This window comes from Bufo bufo, chromosome 8 (genome assembly GCF_905171765.1).
Source record: "Bufo bufo chromosome 8, aBufBuf1.1, whole genome shotgun sequence".
Classification (NCBI taxonomy): Eukaryota; Metazoa; Chordata; class Amphibia; order Anura; family Bufonidae; genus Bufo; species Bufo bufo.
Window position 1 is genome coordinate 30,265,745 of NC_053396.1, and position 26,858 is coordinate 30,292,602.

The 26,858-nt window shown below is 43.1% G+C and overlaps 1 protein-coding gene across 2 annotated transcripts in view; it reads right to left on the reverse strand.

Annotated features, from left to right (window-relative positions):
* MAPKAP1 (MAPK associated protein 1) overlaps positions 1-26,858 on the reverse strand; it is a 176,781-nt gene that overhangs the window by 40,411 nt on the left and 109,512 nt on the right. For both annotated transcript variants that reach the window (XM_040442681.1, XM_040442680.1), the window contains exon 8: positions 4,005-4,112. In XM_040442681.1, the coding sequence (XP_040298615.1) occupies positions 4,005-4,112 (108 nt within the window). The remainder of the gene's footprint in view (positions 1-4,004; positions 4,113-26,858) is intronic.

Below are 26,858 nucleotides of genomic sequence, written 5' to 3' on the forward strand. Positions count from 1 at the left end.
GTGTAACATGGTTGGCTATATGTTTAATAGGTCACCATGTGACCCCACATAGAGGATTCAGAGAAGCCAGCCTATTGATCATTGGGCAGCTTCTACATAACAAGGGGTTGTCTTCACAACGACAACCCCTATACGTAGGACATACGCGGAGGCCTAATACTTATAGAAAAACCAAGAATTGTCTCCAGAGTCCTATCTCTGCTTGGTCATCACACTGAATCATAATACTTGTTTGCAGAAGTTGGGTTGTGATTTGGATCATGTGGATCATTGCTATCCTCAAGTCAATGTTATGGCTCCATCTTGGAAGAATATTGGACAGTATACTGTATATATATTTAAAGAGCTGAGTGACTATGTGAAACCAATGCTTTACATATCTCACACAGATCCTGAGTTACAGCCTCTATTATAGTTGTGAGGGGTAACCACAGTTCTGGTTGTCATTGGAAACAGTCAACAGGCTTTGTTGTCAGACACATCCTTCTGAGATTAGCTGGGCTCCTATAATAGAGTTGGACAGCCACCATTTTCCATATCAGATTACTGCACAGAACTTGGTCTAAAGACTACAGATCTGTGCCGACACTAAGCTAGCAAGGAATGCTGGGACATTTTAGTCCCCCTTGCATGAGTATCCTGCTGAAATAACACTCTGGGCTGTGTCCCAAGTAATAATCTTGGGCCTGTGTGATTCCTGCCATTGCCTAACTACGTATGCCCCATGTCCTGACTAGGACTGCTCTGTTACTGTCATTCAACTCTTAAGGTGGCCATACACTTCGGACGAATGTCAACTGAACCAACGGATTTTGGTGGGACCAGCCAACCATTGGGCGAGAGAGCAGAATTGGTCAGTTGGATTTCACTATGCCTAAGGGTCCATTCACACGTCCGTTTTTTCTTTCCTGATCTGTTCCATTTTTTCTGGAACAGATCTGGACCAGATCTGGACCCATTCATTTTCAATGGGTCCTGGAAAAAAACGGACAGCACAATGTGTGCTGTCCGTTTCCGTTGTTCCGTTCCGCGTGTCCGTTTAAATATAAAACATGTCCTATTCTTTTCCTGAAAAATCGGATCCTGGTACAATACAAAGTCAATGGATCCGCAAAAAACGGAAGACATACGGATGTCATTCCGTATGTCATCCGTTTTATACGGAATCCGTTCCTGGAAATTACATTTTAATTTTTTTATTTTTTTTTTCAAGAAATCCAAACAACTTTATTTGCTTATTGAAATTTATACATGTTTCCGTTTTTTGCGGATCCGCAAAAACGGATGACATACGGAAACATTTTCAGGAACAACGGATCCGCAAAAAACGGACAGAAAATCGGATTATAGAAAAATACTGACGTGTGAATGTAGCCTAAGGGTGGTATTACACTGTCTGATCTTCGGGCAGCGCGAGCGCCGATGGATAATAATCATCCATTGGCGCCTGTTTACACCGCCTGATTACATAGGCCGATGCAAACTTTGAATCAGAGAAAAAACATTCCTACTGCAGTCGTTCCTCCATCATTCTCTTCTGTAGATGATCAGCAGCACATACCTGATTACACAGGGAGATGTTCTGCCAATTATCGGGCATTTTTCACCCTGATGAAAGATGCCAATCACACGATGAACAAGTGTTTTCTACCTATTCTGCCACACTGAACGTCGTGTTTAGTTAGACTGGAGGAGTAGTGCACATGCTTGATCGCCACTCCATTCAAACTCTGCCAAACTGCAGTTGTGCACAGAAGAGAAATTGGGTCTCGGAGCCCCTGTGCTTGTGAACGGTGGAGGTGCCACCGATCAGATATTCACCACCAATCCCGTGGATCGGGACCACAATCTCATCTGTGGAAACACATTCTTGCATTATCATATCGGCTTACTCTCATCCAGTATCAGAGGGGCGATCACCAATAGGTGACTACTCCAAGGACCACAACCTGAAGATCCCACCAGGAAAGGTCCTAGAAAACTCCTTTGTTTAGAGGGCACCAAAGCAGCTTTGGTCAACAGGGTCCACATCATATCAGCGTATAACACAAAGAACTGTGCTATCGGGAATGCCTTTATGAAGAATTGCTGAATCTAACGGCTCAACAGTCAGATGAGCAGAAGCTCATGAGTTATGATGGTGATAAATGACCTGGACGTTACATGACCTTCCATACCTGCCCAGGTCTACGAAATGTACGCCGTCGCCAATGTTACGTACTGCACATAGCCTGGCTTCTGGCAAGAAGAGAAGTTTAACAGACAGAAAACATGATGCCTTATTATTTTAATGTACTAGTATTTTGCGTAATGAAAATTCTTAATTGTAATTCAATTAATTACAAACACAGTCCCCAGTCACAGCTTCCAATAAGACATTGGCTTTTCAAACAGGTCTAAAGGCACTTAACCAATTTTAATATATTAAGACCAATTTCCCTTGAATACTAATTAGTTGTTAATGATAAGATGAGGAGGGGAGCATCACAGAAAGCAAGCGGCGGGATATAAAATTCAATTAGCCGTGGAAAGGACGCTCGTCTGCATGACTTGTATTTTAGAGGGTGGAAAGGGCTGGATTCTGAGCTTGTAAATCTCCAGCATATTTGGGGGAAGAGCACAGGGCCCGGCTCTGTATAAAGATGTGGGGGCAGACAATGCATTCTGCATAATACATAATTTGGTTTGTGGTTAATGATATGGATACAGAATCGCAGACACAGTGCTACCTGTTATGTGTGACATTAAGAGCTAAACGCTGCAAATTTTAATTTGTAACACAATTAAAGGGAGCATTTCCATTGTAGAACATTATGGTGTATTCCTAGGATATGTCATAACATTATGATTGAGGGGGGTCTGACCTATGGGATCTCCCCTACCCCAAAGTGAATAGGGTCATGCACAATGGATGTCCGGAAGCGCTACTGTGCAGTTTGTGAAGTAGCCATAACACTAAGCTGGCATTTCTAGATAACCGTCACAGGAACCTGCTGATGTCCATGGGATCGGCTGATTATCTAATGTGTATGAGGACCTCCCGATTCTCCCCACACCACTGTTTGTTTGCCTTCCTCTGGATCAACTTTGCAGGATTACAAGCTAAACTGGATGGATGGATATCTCAGCCTTACAAACTATGCTACAGTTAAAGGGGTCATCCAGGAAATCCTCAGAAAAGGTCATCATTATCACAGACCCAGGCCGCCCGCCAATCAGCTGCTTTAGGGAGCCGCCACACTCACTGCAGTTCTAGTGAGCGCTGCGGACTCCCATCCGCTTACCAAGTACATTGTATAGCGACTGTGCTTGGTGTCGCAGCTCAGCCCCATTCAGTTCAATGGAGCTGAGCTGCAACTAGGCCATTTTACCGATGTATGGTGACGTCACATGGCCTAGGAAGAGGCCGCAGTGCTCATGGAGCGTCCGTCCAACTTCTTCTGACAGCTCGGGGACTCAGAAGCCTGGTGATCTGATATTCATGACCTATCCACAGGATAACCCCTTTAAATTACAATACGCCTGATCCTTTTGTCCACAGAGCTTTCTCCCCAACACGTGCATGCTCCACAGAGCTGTGCAAGCATGCGTACAGTGGGATCGGGAAAGATAGCTGAGACACTTATCTCATGAGTATATATGGGGAGGTCCCAGCTACTGTGAGGCTTACCCACTTCATACCTCACGAAGCTCGTTTTATCACAAATGAGCTAAATGGGTCAAAACTGTAAAGTGTTAATCCAGCTGAATAAAGCATGGGCCAAACAAACCATATACTAAAATGTATTCCGTTTCCATCTGCTCATGACCCCCTCATCAGTTATCTAGAGATTCTCATTTCAGCAGCGCTGGAGTCAGGCCCTCAAGAAAGATCCGTCATGAGCATGATAACCAAAAAACTGATTCTTATATACAGAAGGAGTCAATCAATCACAGGCTATGGGCATGTTCTCCTAGCAAGAAGATGTGAGAGCGTGCACGGTCACCGGGGTGCAAATACTTACTGTTCTCTCTGACCAGGCAGAACTCCAGGGAATTCTGACTTTCCAGTGTACTATCAAGATCCACAGGCACGTTTGGCTGGTTCTGCTTCTCTAGTCGATACTGAGGGCCTAGAAGATAAAAAACATAAGAGAAATTTAATGAAATATGGTAATTTACATATACTGTATATATAAGACTGTAGATACAGATGTCCCGTATGTCCGTTTCGCAAAAAAATAAAACATGTCCTATTCTTGTCCATTTTGTGGACAAGGACAGGCATTGTTACAATGGATCCGCAAAAAAAAACGGATGCAATTCGGATTTCATCTGTTTTCTTTAGCGAATCCGTGTTTTGTGGACCACAAAATACTTAGGGTCGTGTGAATGTAGCCTTAATCACCTAACTATTTTGCCGAACTCAGCTCCGGCTGTGGGAAAAGTACTTAACTGTTCTGCCATAGGTGGGCTCCGGCAGAAGTGGGGGGCTGCTTTAGCTGCTGATATCTCCTGATTGGGAGCAGCTAGAAATCAAGTCTGGAATAATTGCAGGTAAAACCTGCTTTCACTTTCAGCTGTATTCACTGCATCCTGATTTCTAACAGCGATATCTTCCAATGTAGGGAAGATAATGTTGTCATTCTGGTATTGTTTGAAAGCTTAGAATGCCAACTTTCAAACAATACAAAGCCCCTATCTACGCTTCAGTCTGGTGGAGGAGGGGGAGCAATGTGTTATTATCTTAATTGTAGTGACCACAGTGAACCCGTAAATAAATTCCACAAAATAATGTTAAAATTGCATTTTTTTATATCTTTAAAATAAAATACCCTTAAAATAAAATAATAAATAATAAAAGTTATTTACTTATCTATAAATACCCCAAAATGGTTCCTAAAAAAAAACTATAACTAATCCCAAAAAATAAAAATAAAATTAGAAGAAAAAATGTAAAGGTTATGACTGCTGGAATACAAAGGGGAGGGGGAATGTTACTGGTCCTTAAGGCTAAATTTAATTATGTGACTAAAGGGTTAAAAATGCAATGGTGTCCCCCGAGTTGTGCACCAACAAGATTTACTGCAAACACATATTAAAAATCTACAATAAAAAAGTTTTTTCCAATTTTAATGTGAGGTTAAAACAAGTTTTTATGTTAAAGAGGACCTTTCACCGCTCCTGACATGTCTGTTTTATTAGCTTCATGCATTCCCCATGTAATAAGAATTCTGGAGCCTCTATTCTTATGGCTCTATGTTGTGCCATTCCTCTATTATTTCTACTAGAAGTTATGAATGAATTGCTATTAGCCTTCAGTAAGGGTACAGAGGGGAGGTAACCAGTTGGGGGTGTCTACCTGCACAGTCTGAACATGGCAGCACTGATTGGACAAATGAGACTGTGCAGGTACACCCCCAACTGGTTACCTCACTTTGTCCAATCAGTGCTGCCATGTTCAGACTGTGCAGGTAGACACCCCCCAACTGGTTACCTCCCCTCTGTACCTTTACTGAAGGCTAATAGCAATTAATTAAGAATTTCTAGTAGAAATAATAAAGGAATGGCACAACATAGAGCCATAAGAATTGTTATTACATGGGGAATGCATGAAGCTATCAAAACAGGAATGTCAGGAGTGGTGAAAGGTCCTCTTTAAACATATATATATTTTGAATTTTAGATTTTTTTTTTTCATTTTTCCATGTCACTATCTATATTTTAATAAAAATACCCAAATACTGCAGTTTCACGCTACCCACTAGGCCTAAAATATGTCAAGACTTCCTGTTCTTTGAAAGCAGCCCACTGGCCATAAGACACAATGGACAGAAGCTGACACCATTGACTTCTATGGGAAAGTTTTCTAGGCATGCCCTGTGACCTGTGCAGGGTCAGGTTGGAGCAGATAAGCGGTGATATCACCTACTATAAATGGTGGACCCTGTGTTATCAATATAGAGGTGTTACATGTCCTTGAAGTTCTGTCCGTGATGATAACAAGATGGCTACTAAAAAGTTACCTTCAAAGAAGAGGAAATCACAACCTATTATTAGGCCTAGAGGCCAGTTCAAAAATTGCAGGATTTTAAACATTTTGTTTTAAATAGAGAAATGTAAAATGTTAAAAAAATAAATAAATAAATAAACACACCCAAAATTCTAAAAAAAGTATAGGTTTAAAGCGAACCTTTCACCTCATTTTCACCTTATAAACCAGCAACAGTACCTTATAGATTATCTTGAGTGTGTTGTTATGCATGTTAGTGCCGCTTTCCTGGGCTCTTTATACTTCAAAAAATCGTCTTATAATCTTCACATTCTGTGCTCCAACAGTCATGCAAACAGTCAAGGGGGTAGCCCTTCCATCTCCTCTGGCCGTACCGCCCCTGCCCTAACCCCTCCTCTATGCTCCTAACTGACAGCCGGCTCAGTCGCCGGGACGGCGCTTCTGAAACCTGCGCATGCGCCGTCCTCCTGATTCGCCGCGCAATCCCGTCTTTCTTGCTCACAATAGTGGAGCGCGCGCACGGGAGGGAGAGCAGACAGGCCGGCATTGCGTAAGGCGCATGCGCGATTCTCTTACATGATCGCGCTTTTGTCAGCAAGAAAGACGGGATTGCGCGGCGAATCAGGAGGACGGCGCATGCGCAGGTTTCAGAAGCGCCGTCCCGGCGACTGAGCCGGCTGTCAGTTAGGAGCATAGAGGAGGGGTTAGGGCAGGGGCGGTACGGCCAGAGGAGATGGAAGGGCTACCCCCTTGACTGTTTGCATGACTGTTGGAGCACAGAATGTGAAGATTATAAGACGATTTTTTGAAGTATAAAGAGCCCAGGAAAGCGGCACTAACATGCATAACAACACACTCAAGATAATCTATAAGGTACTGTTGCTGGTTTATAAGGTGAAAATGAGGTGAAAGGTTCGCTTTAAGTGGGGATTCGCTCTGGTAGTTAGGACTAGCGGATGCAGTATAGAGGCAAAGTACACGGTTCTTGAATCAAGCAACGGTGTTTATTCACACATTGGTGTATAACAAAACGCAGGTGGCTTGGTGTTTGTTCACACACAAGGAAAGTCCATAAACAATCAAAGTCACCTTTTCTCCTGGGTGTTATTTCACACACTGTTAGCCGTTCAGCCTCATCGAGTCCATAGTCGGCCTGTTCGCCTTTAGAAGGGCCTGAGTCCTCCAGCCCGGCTCAAACCTTAAATCCCAGCACAGCCCTCAGTTCACAGCACACAGACTCCTGAGCTCCACTGTCAGAGGGAGGTAAATCCACCACACCTGGCAGTGCTGGCTGGTTTTTATGCCTGGCAAAACCCGGCCTGGAACATGGGGAGTAGTCACCCACCCAGCACTTTGACTACTCCCAGTAAGAGCCGTCCCAGATCAGCTATGACAGCCATGCTAAATCTCACGGTGTCAATTAGCAATAGCTGATGCTGACACATAAAATACCGGCTCTTACTTCACTGAGGCCAGAAACCTTGGTGACACATACCTTCCATCCACGATGATTCCAGGTGCCTTCTTACAGTTTAACATTTAAAAAAACATGATTTAAGCAATAGTTTCCCTTTAAGAAAAATAACTGTCCATAATCGGCTGACGGCGATATATATGGGTCTCCATCAACAAAACTTAAAAATTCAAACGTGACAGGTCACCTTTTTTGGGCAGTTGGTGGTCTCCCGCCAGGTCTAGCGAAGATCATCTGCATATAAACTTTAAAGACACTGGCAGCTGAAATGGTCAAAGTTGCTTTCTCTAACCAACTCTTACCTGTATGTGTATGGCCAGCTAAGACATTTTTATTTCTATAGAAGGTAGATAAAAGGTAGCTAAACGCCTCTGCTGAGACTTATCTTATCTAATATGCTGGGAATTCATTAATAAACTTCTAGTAGGAATAATAGAGGAATGGAACAACAGAGTTATCTCAAAGAGTTTCCAGAATTGTTATTACATGAGGAATGCAGGTGGTTACTAAAGTAGACATATTCAGGAGAGAGAACAGGTCCTTTTTAAAGGGGTATTCCCATCTCGGACATGCATAGCATATCAATGATGGCGATGGGCCACCCCTTTTCTCCTATAGCTGGAGGAATTCGTGCGACATTCCAATCCACTTACTTTCTGAATCAGTCGAATGTAAGATGGCGACTTGTAGTACTGAGGACCGATTGCTTGTAATCGTTCATTTACACCGTTGCAGCAGGGTAAGCCTTATATCACGATGGCATGGAAAGTGTGCCACCTCATGCCATCCCACCTTCAGTCACTCAGCAAGAGGACATATGTAGAGAGCTGTGCCTGAACGCCAGACCTGCACTATTTGTCTCAATAACTTGGCGCCATCTGTTCTATGCATAATATATGATCACAAACAAGATTTTTATTATATATTGTAAACATCATTGGATTTATATGCTTTTTATTACCCAAAGTACTTCCAATTTATGTATCACTGAATGCACTCACTGTAGAGATGATTCAAAAGCACCCCCCCCCCTTTAGTAGTTTTTAATTTTCACCTATATATTTGCACACATTTTTCTATAGCTTTTAATAATTATTGTATATAATTTAGTAGTCATTTATCATCGGGGAACAATGGAAAAAGTCCTCTTCGGTTCATTTCTAGGTTTCCAAGAAAGCTGGGAAAGAGAGTGCTCAATGTGAGTGCTACTTTCTCCTCCTTGCAAAAATGGGTAGGGTTCTCTCCACACAAAGCCTTTGATGTATTGCTAAGACATCATAAAAGTTTTTTTCCCCCCTTAAAATATACCTGGGAAGCTTATAATAGGCATAGACAGGAAACGGCAATATGATCTGGACAATCCCTTTTATTGTTAAAAATAAGTTGATCGCAGGTTGCCATGCTGCTGAAACCACTTCTACTCCTCTGCAGCGCCACCACAGGGGAAGTTAAGCATTACATGGTGCTCATTAAAAAAAAATCTATGGACTATTCGCATCCAGCATGATCATGTTGTGTCCTCCTGACTAAGAGATACTCTTTGTAGCTGTTAATAAGGCATTTGAAATCAGACAACCCCTTTAAGAACATTGTTGATTTGCGACTGGGATTGGGAAACACTCTGAAATTTCATGGTTTGACCCATTTATACATCTCCTAACATATATCTTGGATATTAAATATGAAGAAAACAGAGAGGCTGATGTGCAGTGCCAGCGTGGTGGCTGGCAGATTGATATGCCACCAATGAATGAGGCGAGACAACCCCCTTTAACTTTTTCTGCAATTCCCAGGCAGTGTGGTGCATATATCAGATCTGGATGGCTAGTCTGTCCCAAAGTGTGGTGGTGTCACGAGGGTGTCAAGAGCCACGCCTGACTCCATTATACCCGGGGTCAGGAAGTCGCAGCGGGTGGCTGCGCGCTCTATGTATAAAGATAGTGCTGTTTCTTTATGGTAGCTTTCTGGGTTTGCCTTGCAACCCTTTTTGTCTCACTCAGGGATCCGTAGCTTCTTCTCCTCAGCTGTTTCTTGTCCAGCACTCCCAACCTCCTTATATTCCCCTCTCCCACTTCTCTGGTTGCCAGATATAGAGCTTCCTGCCTGGACTTCTATACTGACCCACTGGAGCTGTGTAGCTGTGTTCCCTGGTTGTTGTTCCAGAACGTTACCCTCCGGATCCCTGTTGGGCTTTGTTGTCCACTGTTGTCGCCCACCTGGGATTATATGTTTGTCTGTATTGTCTGTCCTCTCCTTGGTGTTTTCCTTTAGTGTTAGTGGTGCGGACTAGTGTTCCCACCGCCCTATTCACTACGTAGGGCTCATCTCAGGGAAAGCCAGGGTTTAGGCACGTGATCGGCGTACGGGTGAGGAACCCGTCTAGGGACGTCAGGGCAGTCAGGTGCCAGCCGCAAGGTGAGTCAGGGGTCACCACCTTTCCCTCTCCCTTGGACAGGGCCTTCCCTTTTCCCTCCCCTTGCGTCACGTATGTGATCGGCACGCCGGTCATGACAGGTGGGTGCTGAAGCAGTAAAGTCGGTTGCCATAAATGAGCGATTACCTAAGGCCGTGTGTATGAGGCCTTAAATGGATGCCTCAGACTAATGCCATACAGTGGCATCCATTCACCACAGAGTTCCATTGTAAAAAAAAAATTAAGAAAAGATACTTTTTTACCCATGGTAAAAAAAAAAATTATACTTTTTTTTTTTTTTTTTTTACCAAACTCTGCAGAATACAAGAAAGTGGTATGCTGTGTTTTTGTATCTTTTATTTTCTAACGTACACGTCAAACGGAGGCATAAAACTCTATCTCAGGGTTATTCTCTCAGTCTGGCGTTTTCCTGGAGGAGGCTTCTCTTTGTGCCTGCTTTTCAGGAGCTCACAAATACACACATTGTCTTTTGCTTAAATGACTAGACACTCTCTACTCAACAAGCCCAGGAGGTGGGACCAGCCTACCCCCCTGGAATTTGGGCTAAGACTGCCAGTGTTAACTATTTGTTGCCCATACATAACCATATTAATAGTGCATGGGAAAAGAGTACAACATTAATTCACTTTTAGCAGTGATCCCCTGGGTCACTGCAGATGTAGTGCCCATCAGCATCCCCCATATTCACTCCACTCAAACGCTATAGATGCCATAAAGAGGGCATTAAGGGCAATGTGACATCAGAAAATTACCTATTGTTTCAATCAAGTTTCCTCACTACACAATAATAATATATTGAGAATTCCTGTTCTGTAGGAATCACTTACTATTCATTTATTTCTCATTCAAGGCACCATTTTTATGAAAAATAACACGTCTGTATAGATAACACAGAATCCACCATTTACAACATGTGAACTTACAGCTTATCTACTCCCCTTCCCTGTACAATGACCTCTGTACTGGTCACAGAGCATATCTAGAAAACTCTCCCATAGAAGTCGCCTCCGGATTATTCTGCAAGTGGCACATGGTGGCTTCTGTAAAGCATATCTCTACAGGCTGTTCACAACAGCTCAGGCAAGATGGCTGCCCCCATGATACTGAATAGAAAATTAGAATTAAAAAAAATGTTCAATCTGAAAATAAATAAAAAATTTGAAAAAAAATAAATATTTATCGCTATCTGCTTTTAATTGGCAGAAAAAATAATAGAGGACACTAAATACACTGCCTGGACTGGACTGACAGAAAATGAACACATTTCTAGCGAGCGCAGATGGAAGAGGTTAAACATCTCGCAGCCTCTAGGGAGTTCCTACATTGCAGCATTTATTGCTAGAGCTGAACTGGGGTCTCCCTGTGACACCACGCAGAGGACCGCAGGCCTCCTGTACCCTTTACAGAGACCTTAAAAATGTCAGCGGCCTGAGAGGAAACAAGTTTGTTTATGTGGCAGCGGGAGGCGTTTATGTGCGGCAGTAATACGGCCGTCAGGAGAGAGCTGGCCGCAATGATTGATCTACTGCACAAGCACGCCATGTTCTGGGTCACAAGCAGATTTAGCTATGGGCTCACACAGCCAAGGTCCACTACTGGCCGAGCGCCGAAAAAGAGCACGTATTGTAATGCTGCAGCTTAACGTGTTTAATAAATGATTGCTCGGAGGGGGGGGCCTCCATATTCCGCAAATCATTCTATAGCTGGATGTAGACTGCCGGAGCAGGCGGCACAAATCCTTCTACAAAACTAAATTCATGTCCCATCAGCATCAAAGTGACCGTCAACGATCTTCAAGCATTTTGCCGCCGCTCAGGCTGGACTATGGTCATCGAAAGAGCGGTAACTTAAAGCTCCTGGTCCGCAATGCTAAATATCGAACAGGGCGCCATACCCATCATGTGCCATTCATTATGCTGGTGTCTCTTTAGGTGGCGGGGGTCCCCTCATCTACCAGGGTACAAGTTCTACTGCTACTTAGGCTCCCCCTATAGCTAAGCCGCTGGTGTTGAAATGAATAGCAACTGCAAGACTGAATGTGGAGTCACCCATTTTGGTAGCGATCTATTAAAGGGGCTGTCCAGTCTCAGTAACAAAAGTATAATCATTAGACAGCTTCCTTAAATTTTTTTTTTTACTTCTTCACCAAGAACTTGGCTTGCCGTCAGTGTGTTTACATCCTGAGGCTGAAACCCCATACAGACCTAATGCTTCACACTGAGAGTTTGGTACAAATTACCCAAGGAGATTAGTACCGATGTTGTGTTCAGCGCAAAGAAGAATAACTGAAACATGGTAACCATGTTTCTGACCGTGAAGAGGGAGGAAAGCCACTGCTAGACACCACTGGCAGCAGAACAAAAAGGATCGGGCATGTTGAACTCTAACAGCCCGACCCTCATTTCTCCTGGCATCTGCAACTGCGGTCAACATACACATTATATCAACGACTGGTCCTGCAGAGATTGGGGGCTTCGGCCAAGTCATAGTCGGGTCATTTAACCTGGCTGAAATAAGCAAGCAGAGATATTAAAGAGGACCTTTCATTACAATAAAAAAAATCTAAACTAAGCATACAGACATGGAGAGCGGCGCCCAGGGATCTCCCTGCACTTACTATTATCCCTGGGCGCCGCTCCGTTCTCCCGGTATAGGCTCCGGTATCTTCAGATTTTGGGCTCAACTGGGAGGAGCCTGCTCTTGTTCTCCTGGGCGTCTCCTTCTCCCAGGCTGGAGTGCTGGCCAATCGCAGCACTCAGCTCATAGCCTGGGAGAAGGAGACGCCCAGGAGAACAAGAGCAGGCTCCTCCCGGTTAAGCCAAAAATCTGAACATACCGGAGCCTATACCGGGAGAAAGGAACGGCGCCCAGGGATAATAGTAAGTGCAGGGAGATCCCTGGGCGCCGCTCTCCATGTCTGTATGCTTAGTTTAGATTTTTTATCGTAATGAAAGGTCCTCTTTAAGGAATTTACATAAAGGTTCATTACACTCCTTTACAAGTATGTCTAATTAAGAATGAATTGGGGGGGGTTGAGGTCCCACACTTGTGATCCCCCTCTATGAGCCAGAGCTACCATGTAAGGTTCTGAGGTAGCACCAACCAGCCATGAATCTGAGCAGCTGACAAAGTATATTACCCTTCCCCTGTGGCGGCCTTGATGTGATGGCTAAGGCCACAGCAGTCCATTGCCTGGTCTCTACAACGGACATCACACTGGAGTAAACACTGGAACAAAAAGAGTCTGGTGTGGGATCGGTACGGTGACATTTGTGCACAAATCTTTTTGCACTTTGTTGGCAATTTTTAATCTTTACATTACAACAATCCCAGAAAACCTGATCCATTCTGTTGAAAGGCTTTTCCAGGGACGCATTAAAAAAGTGAGAATAAAAATGGCAAGATATTTTAAAAATAAAAAAAAGATTATTATCCCTCACCAATCTCCTGCTGCTCTGGTCCCTTTTGCTGTCCTTGCTTGACATGCCAAGAAAGGCATGTTCAGCCAATCACAGGCCTTAGGCTTCTTTCACACTTGCGTCTACATTTTCCAATATTGAGATCCGGCAGAGGATCTCAATACTGGAGAAAAACGCGTCCGTTTTGTCCCCATTTATTGTCAATGGGAACAAAACTGAATAGAACAGAACGGGATGCTCCAAAATGCATTCCGTTCCGTTTGGTTGCATTCCCATACCGGACAGAAGACCGCAGCAAGCTGTGGTTTTCTGTCCGGCATGGGATGTGGAGCAAAACGGATCCAGCGTGACCACAATGCAAGTCAATGGTGCCGGATCAGTTTTTTCAGACACTATAGAAAACGGATCCCACATCCATTGACTTACAATGGTTTTAATGACGGATCAGTCATGGCTATTTTAAAGATAATACAACCGGATCCGTTCATAACGGATGCAGCAGCTTGTATTATCAATAACGGAAGCGTTTTTGGCGATCCCAGCAGGATCAGGCAAAAACGCAAGTGTGAAAGTAGCCTCAACAGCGCCTCAAACAGCGATTGGGTAAGTGTGGCTTTTTCTGGTATTTTTGGCATGTCAAGCCGAGACAGGAAGTGGAGAGACTGGAGCAGCATTTGAAGGAGGTGAGAAATACTTAAAGGAGTATTCCATTTTTTTTTATTTTTTTTATTTATATAACAGGAAATCGTACATTTTTCTTATATACACCCTGTACAGAATTATTAGGCAAATGAGTATTTTGACCACATCATCCTCTTTATGCATGTTGTCTTACTCCAAGCTGTATAGGCTCGAAAGCCTACTACCAACTAAGCATATTAGGTGATGTGCATCTCTGTAATGAGAAGGGGTATGGTCTAATGACATCAACACCCTATATCAGGTGTGCATAATTATTAGGTAACTTCCTTTCCTTTGGCAAAATGGGTCAAAAGAAGGACTTGACAGGCTCAGAAAAGTAAAAAATAGTGAGATATCTTGCAGAGGGATGCAGCACTCTTAAAATTGCAAAGCTTCTGAAGCGTGATCATCGAACAATCAAGTGTTTCATTCAAAATAGTCAACAGGGTCGCAAGAAGCGCGTGGAAAAACCAAGGCGCAAAATAACTGCCCATGAACTGAGAAAAGTCAAGCGTGCAGCTGCCAAGATGCCACTTGCCACCAGTTTGGCCTTATTTCAGAGCTGCAACATCACTGGAGTGCCCAAAAGCACAAGGTGTGCAATACTCAGAGACATGGCCAAGGTAAGAAAGGCTGAAAGACGACCACCACTGAACAAGACACACAAGCTGAAACGTCAAGACTGGGCCAAGAAATATCTCAAGACTGATTTTTCTAAGGTTTTATGGACTGATGAAATGAGAGTGAGTCTTGATGGGCCAGATGGATGGGCCCGTGGCTGGATTGGTAAAGGGCAGAGAGCTCCAGTCCGACTCAGACGCCAGCAAGGTGGAGGTGAAGTACTGGTTTGGGCTGGTATCATCAAAGATGAGCTTGTGGGGCCTTTTCGGGTTGAGGATGGAGTCAAGCTCAACTCCCAGTCCTACTGCCAGTTTCTGGAAGACACCTTCTTCAAGCAGTGGTACAGGAAGAAGTCTGCATCCTTCAAGAAAAACATGATTTTCATGCAGGACAATGCTCCATCACACGCGTCCAAGTACTCCACAGCGTGGCTGGCAAGAAAGGGTATAAAAGAAGAAAATCTAATGACATGGCCTCCTTGTTCACCTGATCTGAACCCCATTGAGAACCTGTGGTCCATCATCAAATGTGAGATTTACAAGGAGGGAAAACAGTACACCTCTCTGAACAGTGTCTGGGAGGCTGTGGTTGCTGCTGCACGCAATGTTGATGGTGAACAGATCAAAACACTGACAGAATCCATGGATGGCAGGCTTTTGAGTGTCCTTGCAAAGAAAGGTGGCTATATTGGTCACTGATTTGTTTTTGTTTTGTTTTTGAATGTCAGAAATGTATATTTGTGAATGTTGAGATGTTATATTGGTTTCACTGGTAAAAATAAATAATTGAAATGGGTATATATTTGTTTTTTGTTAAGTTGCCTAATAATTATGTACAGTAATAGTCACCTGCACACACAGATATCCCCCTAAAATAGCTAAAACTAAAAACAAACTAAAAACTACTTCCAAAAATATTCAGCTTTGATATTAATGAGTTTTTTGGGTTCATTGAGAACATGGTTGTTGTTCAATAATAAAATTAATCCTCAAAAATACAACTTGCCTAATAATTCTGCACTCCCTGTACATGTATTTAAAGGGTTTCTGTCACCACATTTTTCACTATTAAACAGGCTGACATAATACATGTGCCAATGTCACCTGAATTTAACTCTACTATTTATTTTTTCTGTCTGCCCCCGTTTTTGTTACATTTTTACATTTATTATATGCCAATTAGCCTCTAGAAGCAGGGGGGGCGTTGCACCTGCTCCTAGAGGCTCCGTTCGCCCACCTCTTTCCACGCCCTTCTACACTTGATTGACAGGGCCAGGCCAGCATTGGTCTCCTCCTGCCGACCCTTTCTGCCAGGGAAATCTCGCACCTGCACTGCCCCGTTCAGTATTCGGCGCAGGCACAGTGAGGGGAAGACCTTCGCCAGCTGCCTCACTGCACCTGCACCGAATACGTCGAAGTGAGGAAGCCGGCGAGCGTCTTTCCCCTCACTGCGCCAAATGCTGAACAGGATGGCGCAGGCGCGAGATTTTCTTGGCAGACAAGGCCGGCATGAGGATACCGCTAGCCTGGCCCTGTCAATCAAGTGTAGAAGGGCGTGGAAAGAGGTGGGTGAACGGAGCCTCTAGGAGCAGGTGCAACGCTTCTAGAGGCTAATTAGCATATAATAAAAATAAAAATTTTACAAAAACGGGGGCACACAGAAGAAAAAAATTGAGTTCAATTCAGGTGACATTGGCACATGTATTATGTCAGCCTGTTTAATATTGAAAAATGTGGTGACAGAAACCCTTAAAATTCTGCATTTATATCTTTCTTATATTAGGTGGTGACCCCTATATACAGTGGAATGGTATAGCCCATGTATCTGTCCTGTGTAATGAATCCATGGCCTAACTGAAACATGACATCAGTCATGTGATGATCTTCATATCATATAATCCCTGACATTCAGTAAGCAACAGTGTTACATGACATACATGTGCTGGGTCAGCAGACAAGACACATTTATGTGATAAGTAAATAGGACTAGTAGCGGAATCATGATTTTTATTGTGGTTATTGCAGTAGCTACATTACTGCATGTATTTACATGGCTGCCTGTCTGTAAGTGATGTTGTAAAATGGCTGCCTGTCTCTAGGTGATGTCATATTGTTAATAAAATTTAGTGGGGAAAAAAATATAACACAGATCTGTTTCTACACAGACACTGACAGACATGATGAGATACTGCTGCAGGTTTTAATACTCTGTAAGTTCTACTCCTGAATAAAGAAATATTTACCTGTTAGACACCTGGTCAGTTAAAGGGGTTATCCTAGAAATAATATTAATGACCTATCCTCAGGTAGGTCATCAATGTTAGATCGGTGGGGGTCTGACTCCCGGGAACGCCTCTGATCAGCTGTTAAGAGAGGCCAGATGCTCCGTGAGCACCGCTGCCTCTTCCTAGGCCATGTGACGTCAACGTAAATTGCTCTTATGGCCTAGTTGCAGCTCAGTCCCATTGATGTGAATAGGGATGAGCTGCAACCGCTATACTATGTACAGCGTTGTACTTGGTGAACTGCTGGGAGCCTGCTGCGTTCACTAGAGCTCCGGTGAACGTGCTGGCTCTCTGACAAAGATGATCGGCGGGGTACCGGCATAGGTCATCATTATCATTTCCTGGATATCCCCTTTTAACTGAAAGCCAGGTCACAGTCTTTTGACAGCTCCCATAACTGACACCATGGTTAGTCCTATCCAGCTCTCCTACTGATGTATTTTACAGGACTAAAATGGGCCATATCATTTTTTTTCTAAAGGGAGAGGCAACTTACGGATATAATAAAAGGTCTGCAAGCAAAATTCTAAATATTAGAAAATTGTTCAACTTCCTATTCTCTAAATAAATCGAATCCTTAAAACCAGAATACCTCTTTAATTTTCATTTTTAGCAAATTTTGGTGACCTCCTTCTTTTAGATAAAATAATCTCTCTGGAAAAACCCCTTTGAAATATAATATGTATATAAAAAATTTAGCTATGGCTCTTGATGGACCATCAGCTTGAGAACGGACCACACTGTGCACGAATCAGCCATTGTGTTTAGACTGGAATTGGTGAATCCGGCAAGAAACGAAAATACGGATTAAGAAACTATCACGGTCAAAGCAAATGGAAAAATAAAATAAAATAAAATCTGGTAAAAATGGGGTGTCTGCGCTATAAATACATGTGGCCGGCTGTCAGGAATCACGCTGGAAAATCCACGCCGTCACTTCTTGTTTGGAGGAAAAAGTTATCCTTTCAGTCAAGGATTAAAAAAGGGAAGAAAAGGCCCAGTGTAACTTTTATCTGCGATAGTGATGTCTGTAAACTCTATCTCTCTTTTCTGCTGACAAGCGGTGGCTGAGATAAGATTGGAAGCGAGGCTCACTTTGCCGGGATAAATAAATAATCAATAGTCATCTAAATGGAAATGAGGAACGGTGCCACCCCCCCCCTCACACCACCACCTTCTGATAACAGGACCCCTTATCAGGGATCCAATTTTTCAGGCCTGGGCCTTATCAACATCACTCAGCTCTAAGGTAATGTGCTAAAGGGAAGGGGGGAAAAATCCTGCTGCTAAATTGAAGCAATTGAATGAGATCAGTTTAGTGAGGTGTTGGTTACCCGCAGTTCAAATGTTTAGAAATGCAATTTTGCTCCCATTATGGAGGAGTGGAGGTGAGATATGCAGGGAAAAGCTTAGGGCATTAATGTGACAGCAACTTAACTCTTCAGACCCGGCGAGGCCAGGGCAGTGCTCCTCATTTTTTATTTTTTTTTAGTGGTACAATACCTTGGCAATAACTTACACTGCCGGCTCCCATATGCCCCATAGACACCTTGGAATTGTAAACGGAGACAAAGCAATGCAGAAAATTACAGGAAAAAGAAGTAATAAAAAACGTTTTATTACTGTTTCTTATTAGTTTGAAGCAGCAAGCGGTCGTCAAAAAAGAAAAAAAAAGGCAAAAAGTTGGAGGCAATTTAGGATAGGAATGATTTATGGAATTGCCAAACAGCTTGGCCCCATTTTCAATAATGGAATAGTAAGGTACGGGGCAAATTATTTAAGGCAATGTACATGCTGGCTAAATGATCATGGATACACTTAAAATGAGTGGATTTAGTCAATTCAACAACTAGAACAGGGGCATTAAAGGGATGCTCTCATCAAAAATTCTTAGCACAGATTAACAGTCTATACGGAAATATTCCCTGGACCCTATTTTGTACTCTGTAAGACGCATCTGAACATAAGAAGCACCTTTTTAGGTTTCAGAGGAGAAAAATAAGAAAAAAATATTTTTCATCATCTCATCTCATCATCTTCATCTCATATCATATCAGACCCCAGATCAGACCCCCAATTCTCATCAGACCTCAGATCAGACCCCCAATCCTCATCAGACCTCAGATCAGGGCCACAGTCCTCATAAGACCCCCAATTCTCATCAGACCTCAGAACAGACCCTCAATCCTCATGGACCTCAGATCCGACCCCCACTCCTCAACAGACCTCAGATCAGACCCCTAATCCTCAACAGACCTCAGATCAGACCCCCAATCCTAATCAGAACTCAGATCAGACCCACAATCCTCATCAGAACTCAGATCAGACCCACAATCCTCATCAGACATCAGATCAGACCCACAATCCTCATCAGACCTCAGATAAGACTCCTAAATCAAACTTCCAATCCTCATCAGACCAGAGATCAGGGCCACGATCCTCATAAGACCAACAATTCTCATCAGACCCTCAATCCTCATCAGACCTCCAATCCTTATCAGACCTCAGATCAGAAATACAATTAAAAAAAAAAGAATTTCTCTCTCCTGCTCCGGACAGCGCCACCACTTGGGAGATCCAGCACGCTCTTCAGGGGAGATGTGAGAAAAGCCAGCACCAGAAGCACTATTCCCCAGTCCTACTGTGTACTAATGAAAGCTTCCATAATGGAAGTGCTCATTAGTATTCGCTTCATAAGATGCATTTCCACTTGCGTCTTATGGTGCAGAAAATACAGTAATTTTTATTTTTTCTTAAAAAAAAAAAAAAAAAGGGGGTGGATGGTGTTCGGGATATAATATTTTTAACTCACTACCTGTCCTGGTTCTCTAATCTCTAAGGCTACTTTCACACTAGCTGTAGCCTTTTTCGGCAGTCTCTTCCGGTGGGGGAACAGTCTTCCGGATCCGTGCTACTGCAAGTCCACTGTTCTGGCGTAGAATTGGGATAACAGTATGAAAGCTCTGTTGTTCTCTTGAGAAGCCAAGATTAAGATGCCCGCAGAAGAGCCCTCCATGTATCTCTGTGTAATGTGTGATGCTCTAGTTGAGTCACTCATCCCCTTCCCTCTCTGGTCTGAGTGAATGGTCTGGGTAACGAAGTCAAGCGAGACTGTTTAGGCTACTTTCACACTAGCAGTAGCCTTATCCGGCAGGCTGTTCCGGTGGGGGAACAGCCTGCCAGATCCGTGCTACTGCAAGTCCACCGTGCTGGTGGAAGTCCACTCCGGCCCCATTAACTATAATGAAGGCGGGCCGGAGGTTCCGGCTGCAGTACGGCAAACATGCAGAGAGGCGGACGGACAAAAAATGCAGCATGTTGTAGTTTTATTCCAGTTGCCTCTCAGCATTGGGGTACTATTTGGGGTAAATATGATTTTTAATTGATCTATATTATGTTTTTGTTTTTTTTGTGAGGCAAGGTAACCCAAAAATGGCTGTTTAGGCACAGTTTTTATTTTTTACAACATTCATCTGACAGGGTAGATCATGTGCTATTTTCATAGAGCAGGTTGTTATGGACGCAATGATATCAAATATATCAACTTTTTTTGTTTGTTTCAGTTCTACACAATAAAGCATTTTTGAAAAAATAATTATGTTTTTGTGTCTCCATTTTATGATCGCCATTTTTTTTCTGCCTATCATCTTGTGCAAAGGCTTGTTTTTTGCAGGAAGAGTTGATGTTTTTATTGGTACCATTTTTGGGTACATATGATTTTTTGATCATTCCTTATTACACTTTATGGGGCAAGGTGACCAAAAAATTGGCACAGTTTTTATTTATTTATTTTTACAGCGTTCACCTGAGGGGATAGGTCATGTGACATTTTTATAGACCAGATCGTTACGGACGTGGCAATACCTAATATGTATACTTTTTCTCATTTATTTAAGTTTTACACAATAATAGCATTTTCGAAACAAAAAAATGATGTTTCAGTGTCTCCATAGTCTGATAGCCATAGCTGTTTTATTGTCTTAGGTAGAGTCTCATTTATTGTGGGATGAGGTGACGGTTTGAGTTGTACTATTTTGGGGGGCATACGCCTTTTTTATCGCTTGGTGTTACACTTTATGTGATATTAGGTGACAAAAATGGCTTTTTTGGCATTGTTTTTATTTAATTTTTTTACAGTGTTCATCTGAGGGGTTAGGTCATGTGATATTTTTATAGAGCAGGTTGTTACGGACACGGCAATACCCAAGATGTCTTTTTTTTTTATTATTATTTCAATTTAACACAATGATAGCATTTTTGAAACAAAAAAATTATGTTTTATTGTCTCCATGTTCTGAGAGCTATAGTTTTTTTTATTTTTCGAGTGATTTTCTTATGTAGGGGCTAATTGGGCTCCCTCACCCGCCGCATAGAAGGGGTTAATCCGCCGGCAACGGCTTTTACAGCGATGCCAGCGGATACAGCAGGGGCCTGGCTATCAGGGACTGCAGGGCCCCTGCAGTGATCAGGAGCGCACCGCTCCAGTGCCCGCCCGATCACCATGACGTAATAGTACGTCAAAATGCAGCAAGTCACTTGCTGCCATGACATACTATTACGTCATATGTCGGGAAGGGGTTAAACTGACAATGATTTACCTATCTGCCATCTGTGCTAACTGCTATCGAAGGAAAACATTTTATATTTAATTTTCAATGGGATAGTACTTCTGAAATGAAAAAGGAAAATCAGCTAAGTATTGTTTTCTATGAATATGAATTTAAAGAGGACATTTCACTTGTATAAACTATGGTAACTGAGTATGCTGACATGTACAGCGGCGCCCGGGGATCTCACTGCACTTACTATTATCCCCGGGCGCCGCTCCGTTCTCCCGTTATAGGCTCCGGTACCTTTGCTTCTTAAGTTATAGTAGGCGGGTCTTCCCTTGTCCTGTGGGCGTCTCCTTCTCCTAGGCTGCAGCGCTGGCCAATCGCAGCGCACAGCTCACAGCCTGGGAGGTTTTTTTCTCCCAGGCTGTGAGCTGTGCGCTGCGATTGGCCAGCGCTGCAGCCTAGGAGAAGGAGATGCCCACAGGACAAGGGAAGACCCGCCTACTATAACTTACAGAGCAAAGGTACCGGAGGGCATAACGGGAGAACGGAGCGGCGCCCGGGGATAATAGTAAGTGCAGTGAGATCCCCGGGCACCGCTCTACATGGCAGCATACTTAGTTACCATAGTTTATACAGGTGAATAAATTTTTTCTGGTATAAGTGTCCTTTTAAAGAGAATGTAGGCCCAGCAAATTTCTGTATTCCACATGAAAGTGTAATTCTGGAGTAATTCTTACGCACATTTTGCTGTTCCTGTTTTACCTCCAAAAAATGTATGAATTGGAAACTCACAGCATCACCTGCATTAGGCCTCATGCACATGACCGTTGTTTTATTCCGTGTCTGTTGTTCCGTTTTTTGTGATTTTCTGTGGACCCATTGACGTTCAATGGGTCCGTTGAAAACTCGGCTAATGCACCGTTTGTCGTCCGTGTCCGTGATCCGTGGTTCCAGTCCGTCAAAAAAATATAACCTGTCCTATTTTTTTCACGGAAAACGGTTCGCGGACCCATTCAAGTCAATGGGACCGTGAAAAAACGTGGAGGCACACAAGATTGTCATCCGCGTCTGATTTTTTCCTATCATTTGCATGGCAAACTTGACAGACTTTTTTTTTGCTTTCCTCTATGTCTGGTGGTCCTCCAAAAATAAAGGAAGACACACGGAAACAAAAACGGAAACGGATCACGGAACAACGAAACCCCATTTTGCGGAACGGAACACAACGGTCGTGTGCATGAGGCCTTAAGTTGTCTCAAAAATCCCCTAATACAATGCCAAACTAGAGGGCTCAAGTGCACCCACTAAATGACCGCCACAAGTGCCGTTCAGAGGGCTTAAAAATTTGCACCCCTAGGAGATCCTTCCCTATTAGTCCTCTCTGAGCCGAGGAAGGAAGGATGTGGGGGGGCATATGACATTTCACTGCTTCCTTCTGCTCTGTCCTAATCATAAGCGTTCTATCTCTGCCTCCATCATTGCCATTTTAATTCATTAGTTTTTTTTACAACAAATACTTCCTTTATGGACTCATGGGACAAGGCTGTAATATTACTTTACAAAGCTTTGGAGTGGCCTGATCTGGAATATGCAGTTCAGTTCTGGTCACCAGTCCATAGAAAGGATGCCCTGGAGATGGAAGAAGTACAAAGGAGAGAGACTTAACTGATCAGGGGCATGGAGGGTCTTAGCTATGAGGAAACAATTACCATAATTTTCAGACTATAAGACACAACTTTCCCCCAAAAGCAGGGGTAAATGTCAGTGCGTCTAATACTGCGAATGCTAATGACTGCTTCCATTATGTCTAATTGAGCTTGGGGGTCTGATTTGAGAAGGAATGGGGGTCTGACACAAAAGTCTGATGAAGCTTGGGGGTCTGATCTGAGGTCTGATGGAGCTTGAGGGTCTGATCTGAGGTCTGCGGAGGAATAGGGTTTTGATCTGATGTCTAAGAAAGAATAGAGGTCTGATCTAAGGTGTGATGGAGTTTGGGGGTTTGCTGGGGGTCTGATGAAAATATTTGTTTTCTTAATTTCCTCCATTATATCACTGGTGCGTCTTGTAGTCCAAAAAATACTGTAAATGTATTTGGTTTTGAGAAGAGACATGACTAACCTATACAAACATATAAATGGGATGTACAAAAAATATGGTGAAAAGCTGTTCCATATGCCTCCGTCTGGAGAAGAAAAAGTTCATTCTTCACAGGTTTCAAGGCTTCTTTATTGAAATAACAGTGAATCTATGAAATAGTCTACCTCAGGACGCGGTCACAGCAGGGACAGTTTTAGAAAGAGCCTAGATTCATTCTTAAAAGTAAATAACATTAATGCTTATGAAAATGTGTAGAAATCAGTGTCTTACTTCCCTTTGCTAAAATTCACATCTTCACTCATCCCTTGGTAGAACTTGATGGATTTAATGTCTTTTTTCAACTGTATTAACTATGTAACTTCCAGCAAGAACGTCTCAGAATCTTTAAAGACCTTTAAATGTCCTAATAAGTGTTCTCATTTTGCAACACATTATCAATTAGGTATTTCCTTTTCCATTCTTAGAGCCAATGCTAAAGATTCTGTCTTTCCAGCTGGATGCTTATAAGGATGAAATACCTCCATCAATCAGCAGAAATATGCATGCATACAGTAAACGCTTACAAAATGTTTATATCATTGGAAAATGCTTAAAGGGGTTGTCCACTTTATTTATTTTTTTGTTACTATTCATGGTCTATCCTCATGTCAGGCCATCAACATCTGATAGGTGGGGGTCCAAAATATTGCAACCATGTCAATCTGCTTTTTCAGAGTAGCCCCGACTCTGGAACTACATAGCTCTATCCGTAGTGTCCTGAGTGTTAGACCTCCACTCATCAGATACGGATGACCTATCCAGAGGATAGGTCATCAGTAGAAAGGTCTTGGAAACCCCCTCAACGTGCCTATGTTTGAGGTCATTAATGTCAGAATGGTAGGGGGACTGATACCTCCACCAGTAAGCTGTTTCGGGGTGCCACACAGTAACTGTTTGGGAAGTGGAAGCAGTAGGCTCCATAATCGTGAGGATAGCTCAACAATATCTCAAGCCTGGAGAACCTCTTTAACAGTCAGCGTTAGATCAGTGGACACCCACCTGTGGCTTTCGTGCTATTGTGAAACTACAACTCCCATCATGCACTTCGGCCAATTTTAAAGATTTTATTACATTTCCAGTGCTTTTTATACATCGGAAACATGGCGGCAGACTACAGCTGTGAAACGGTTAAAACCCATTTTATTAATTCAGAAGCATTTGTGCTCCAGACGCCGGCCATCTGATCCCTGGTATCACCGACTCTCCCATTTCCTGCCTCGCTGAGATGATATGCTTACTCAACAGCGCAGACAAATTTTTGGCTATTTTGTGTCACTTTAGACAATTTAAGATGCAAAGTCTGACAGCTGTGACACGACTTACAAACAGATGTTTTCATTTATGCTGAAAGGTATTAGACGTTCGACGGCTGCGTCTTAATAACTCTTCATGACCTGTAGAAAATTCAGGTCACCCCGGAGAAATGTTGGCAGTGGACCTTGTTTAACAATTATAACCTGAGAGCAGTTTGTACTTAAAAGGATTAAGTATCCCTGGACCATTCACAGACAGAGATGTAAAATAAGGTGCTAGCTCCATAATGTGCTCAGGACATTCATGCTGAAGGTAGTACCCCGGGGGCACATTTAATATTTTGCAGAAAGCGCAGCTTGTAAAACTAATATCTGGCCACAGGTAGTAGAACTCTGCATTGCATTATTTACAGTGTACTGATCCTGAGTGACAGCATGTATTGCAATCAGGAGCTGCATTCAGAATTCTGCAAGCTTAAGAGCTGAAATCTCATAGCACTCCCTTGCAGGATCAATGGATACACAGCTCCAGTGATTAGTAACAGTAACCTGATTTAAAGGGGGTTAGCCAAACCCTTAAATGCTTCCCCTTCTGCCCGGGCCCCTCTCACTGATGGTACTTACCTTGCTCCCCGGCACCCGCCGCATGGATGAAAACATCCGGTGACGGGGGGAGCAGACGATGCTAGGGAGGCTCACCCCGTCACGGCCTGCTATTGGCTGCCCCCCTAATGCCGGATGTTTTCATACACGACGGGGAGATGCAGTGGTGGCCGTGCAGGAGTCGGAAGTAACGCGGGTGCTGGGGAGCGAGGTAAGTACTGGTGGCGTAAATATCAGTATAGCCTCACGGACTTCCAGACGGTCCCCCTAATTTATGACGAGGTATACACCTCATCAAAAATTAGGTGCAGCATCTGGCAGGCGGCCTGAAATGATCACAGACTGTCATATGCCACCTGTCTATGATAAATCTGACCCTATATGTGCATTAGGCCTGTATTACACCAACAGACTATATGAAAGATAATCAGGTGGCCAATTTCACACACAGATCTTTTGTTATACACACCGACTATTGGTCTAATAATCTGTTGGTGTAATTTTGGCCTTACAGGATCTCAACTAAGGCTGTGTTCACATTAGCATCCCTTTTCCATTCTAAGAACAGTTAAACAACAGAAGAAAAAAATAGCACCAGCCGCATCTTATGATCGAAACCATTGTTGGCCAACGGACCACGCTCATTTTAATGGGTTTCATGGGGTTTCAGTCAGAGAGCCCAGCATTTCAGTATTCAGTATTGCAAATGCTGTGTTGTTCTGGCCTGCTTTTTTAACAGACTCTTCTATGGGGGCTGGAAATGGGGAGAATGGTCTCCTAACAATAAGCTGATACAGTTGTTTAAAGTGTAATTTTTTATTTTATTTGCTAGTTTATTAGATCTAGGCATGAATACCTGAGTTAGTCTGTCAATGGTTGTCAAATATCTTGAAATAGCTTATAAAAACAGCTTTCATTATTTTCCATAGGTCCCTTAAAAGACTGTTGCTAAGTCTTCCCTGTCTTCCCCTTAGTGTACACAGAAAACAGAGGGGCGGTCCTTTACATTGCATGCCTGCATTAGGCTTCAGAATGAGGAGGCGTGTCTCTCAGTAATCCAATCTGATTGGCTGGCAGGCAGCTGCTGGCTACAGCAAGTGTGTATGTAAAGTGAGCGAAAGCCGTTTTGGCCTCAGAGAACTGGCAAAGGAGCCATCTTGAGAAGATCTTCATATTGTAGGGTCCAAAATAGCCGTAACTAAGGGAAAAGCTCAAGGAAAACAGTGGCATGTGAAGAAACTAAAGATTGCTTTATGTATAATACTACAGCAGTGAAAGTTACAATTTAAGGCCCCTAAACAAAAGGAGAAAATTGCCCAATGATCGTTTCCAATCATTTCCCAGTGTGAACACCTCCAGCGATCCAACAACTGACAGTTTTTATGGTTTTGGTGACAGATGCTCC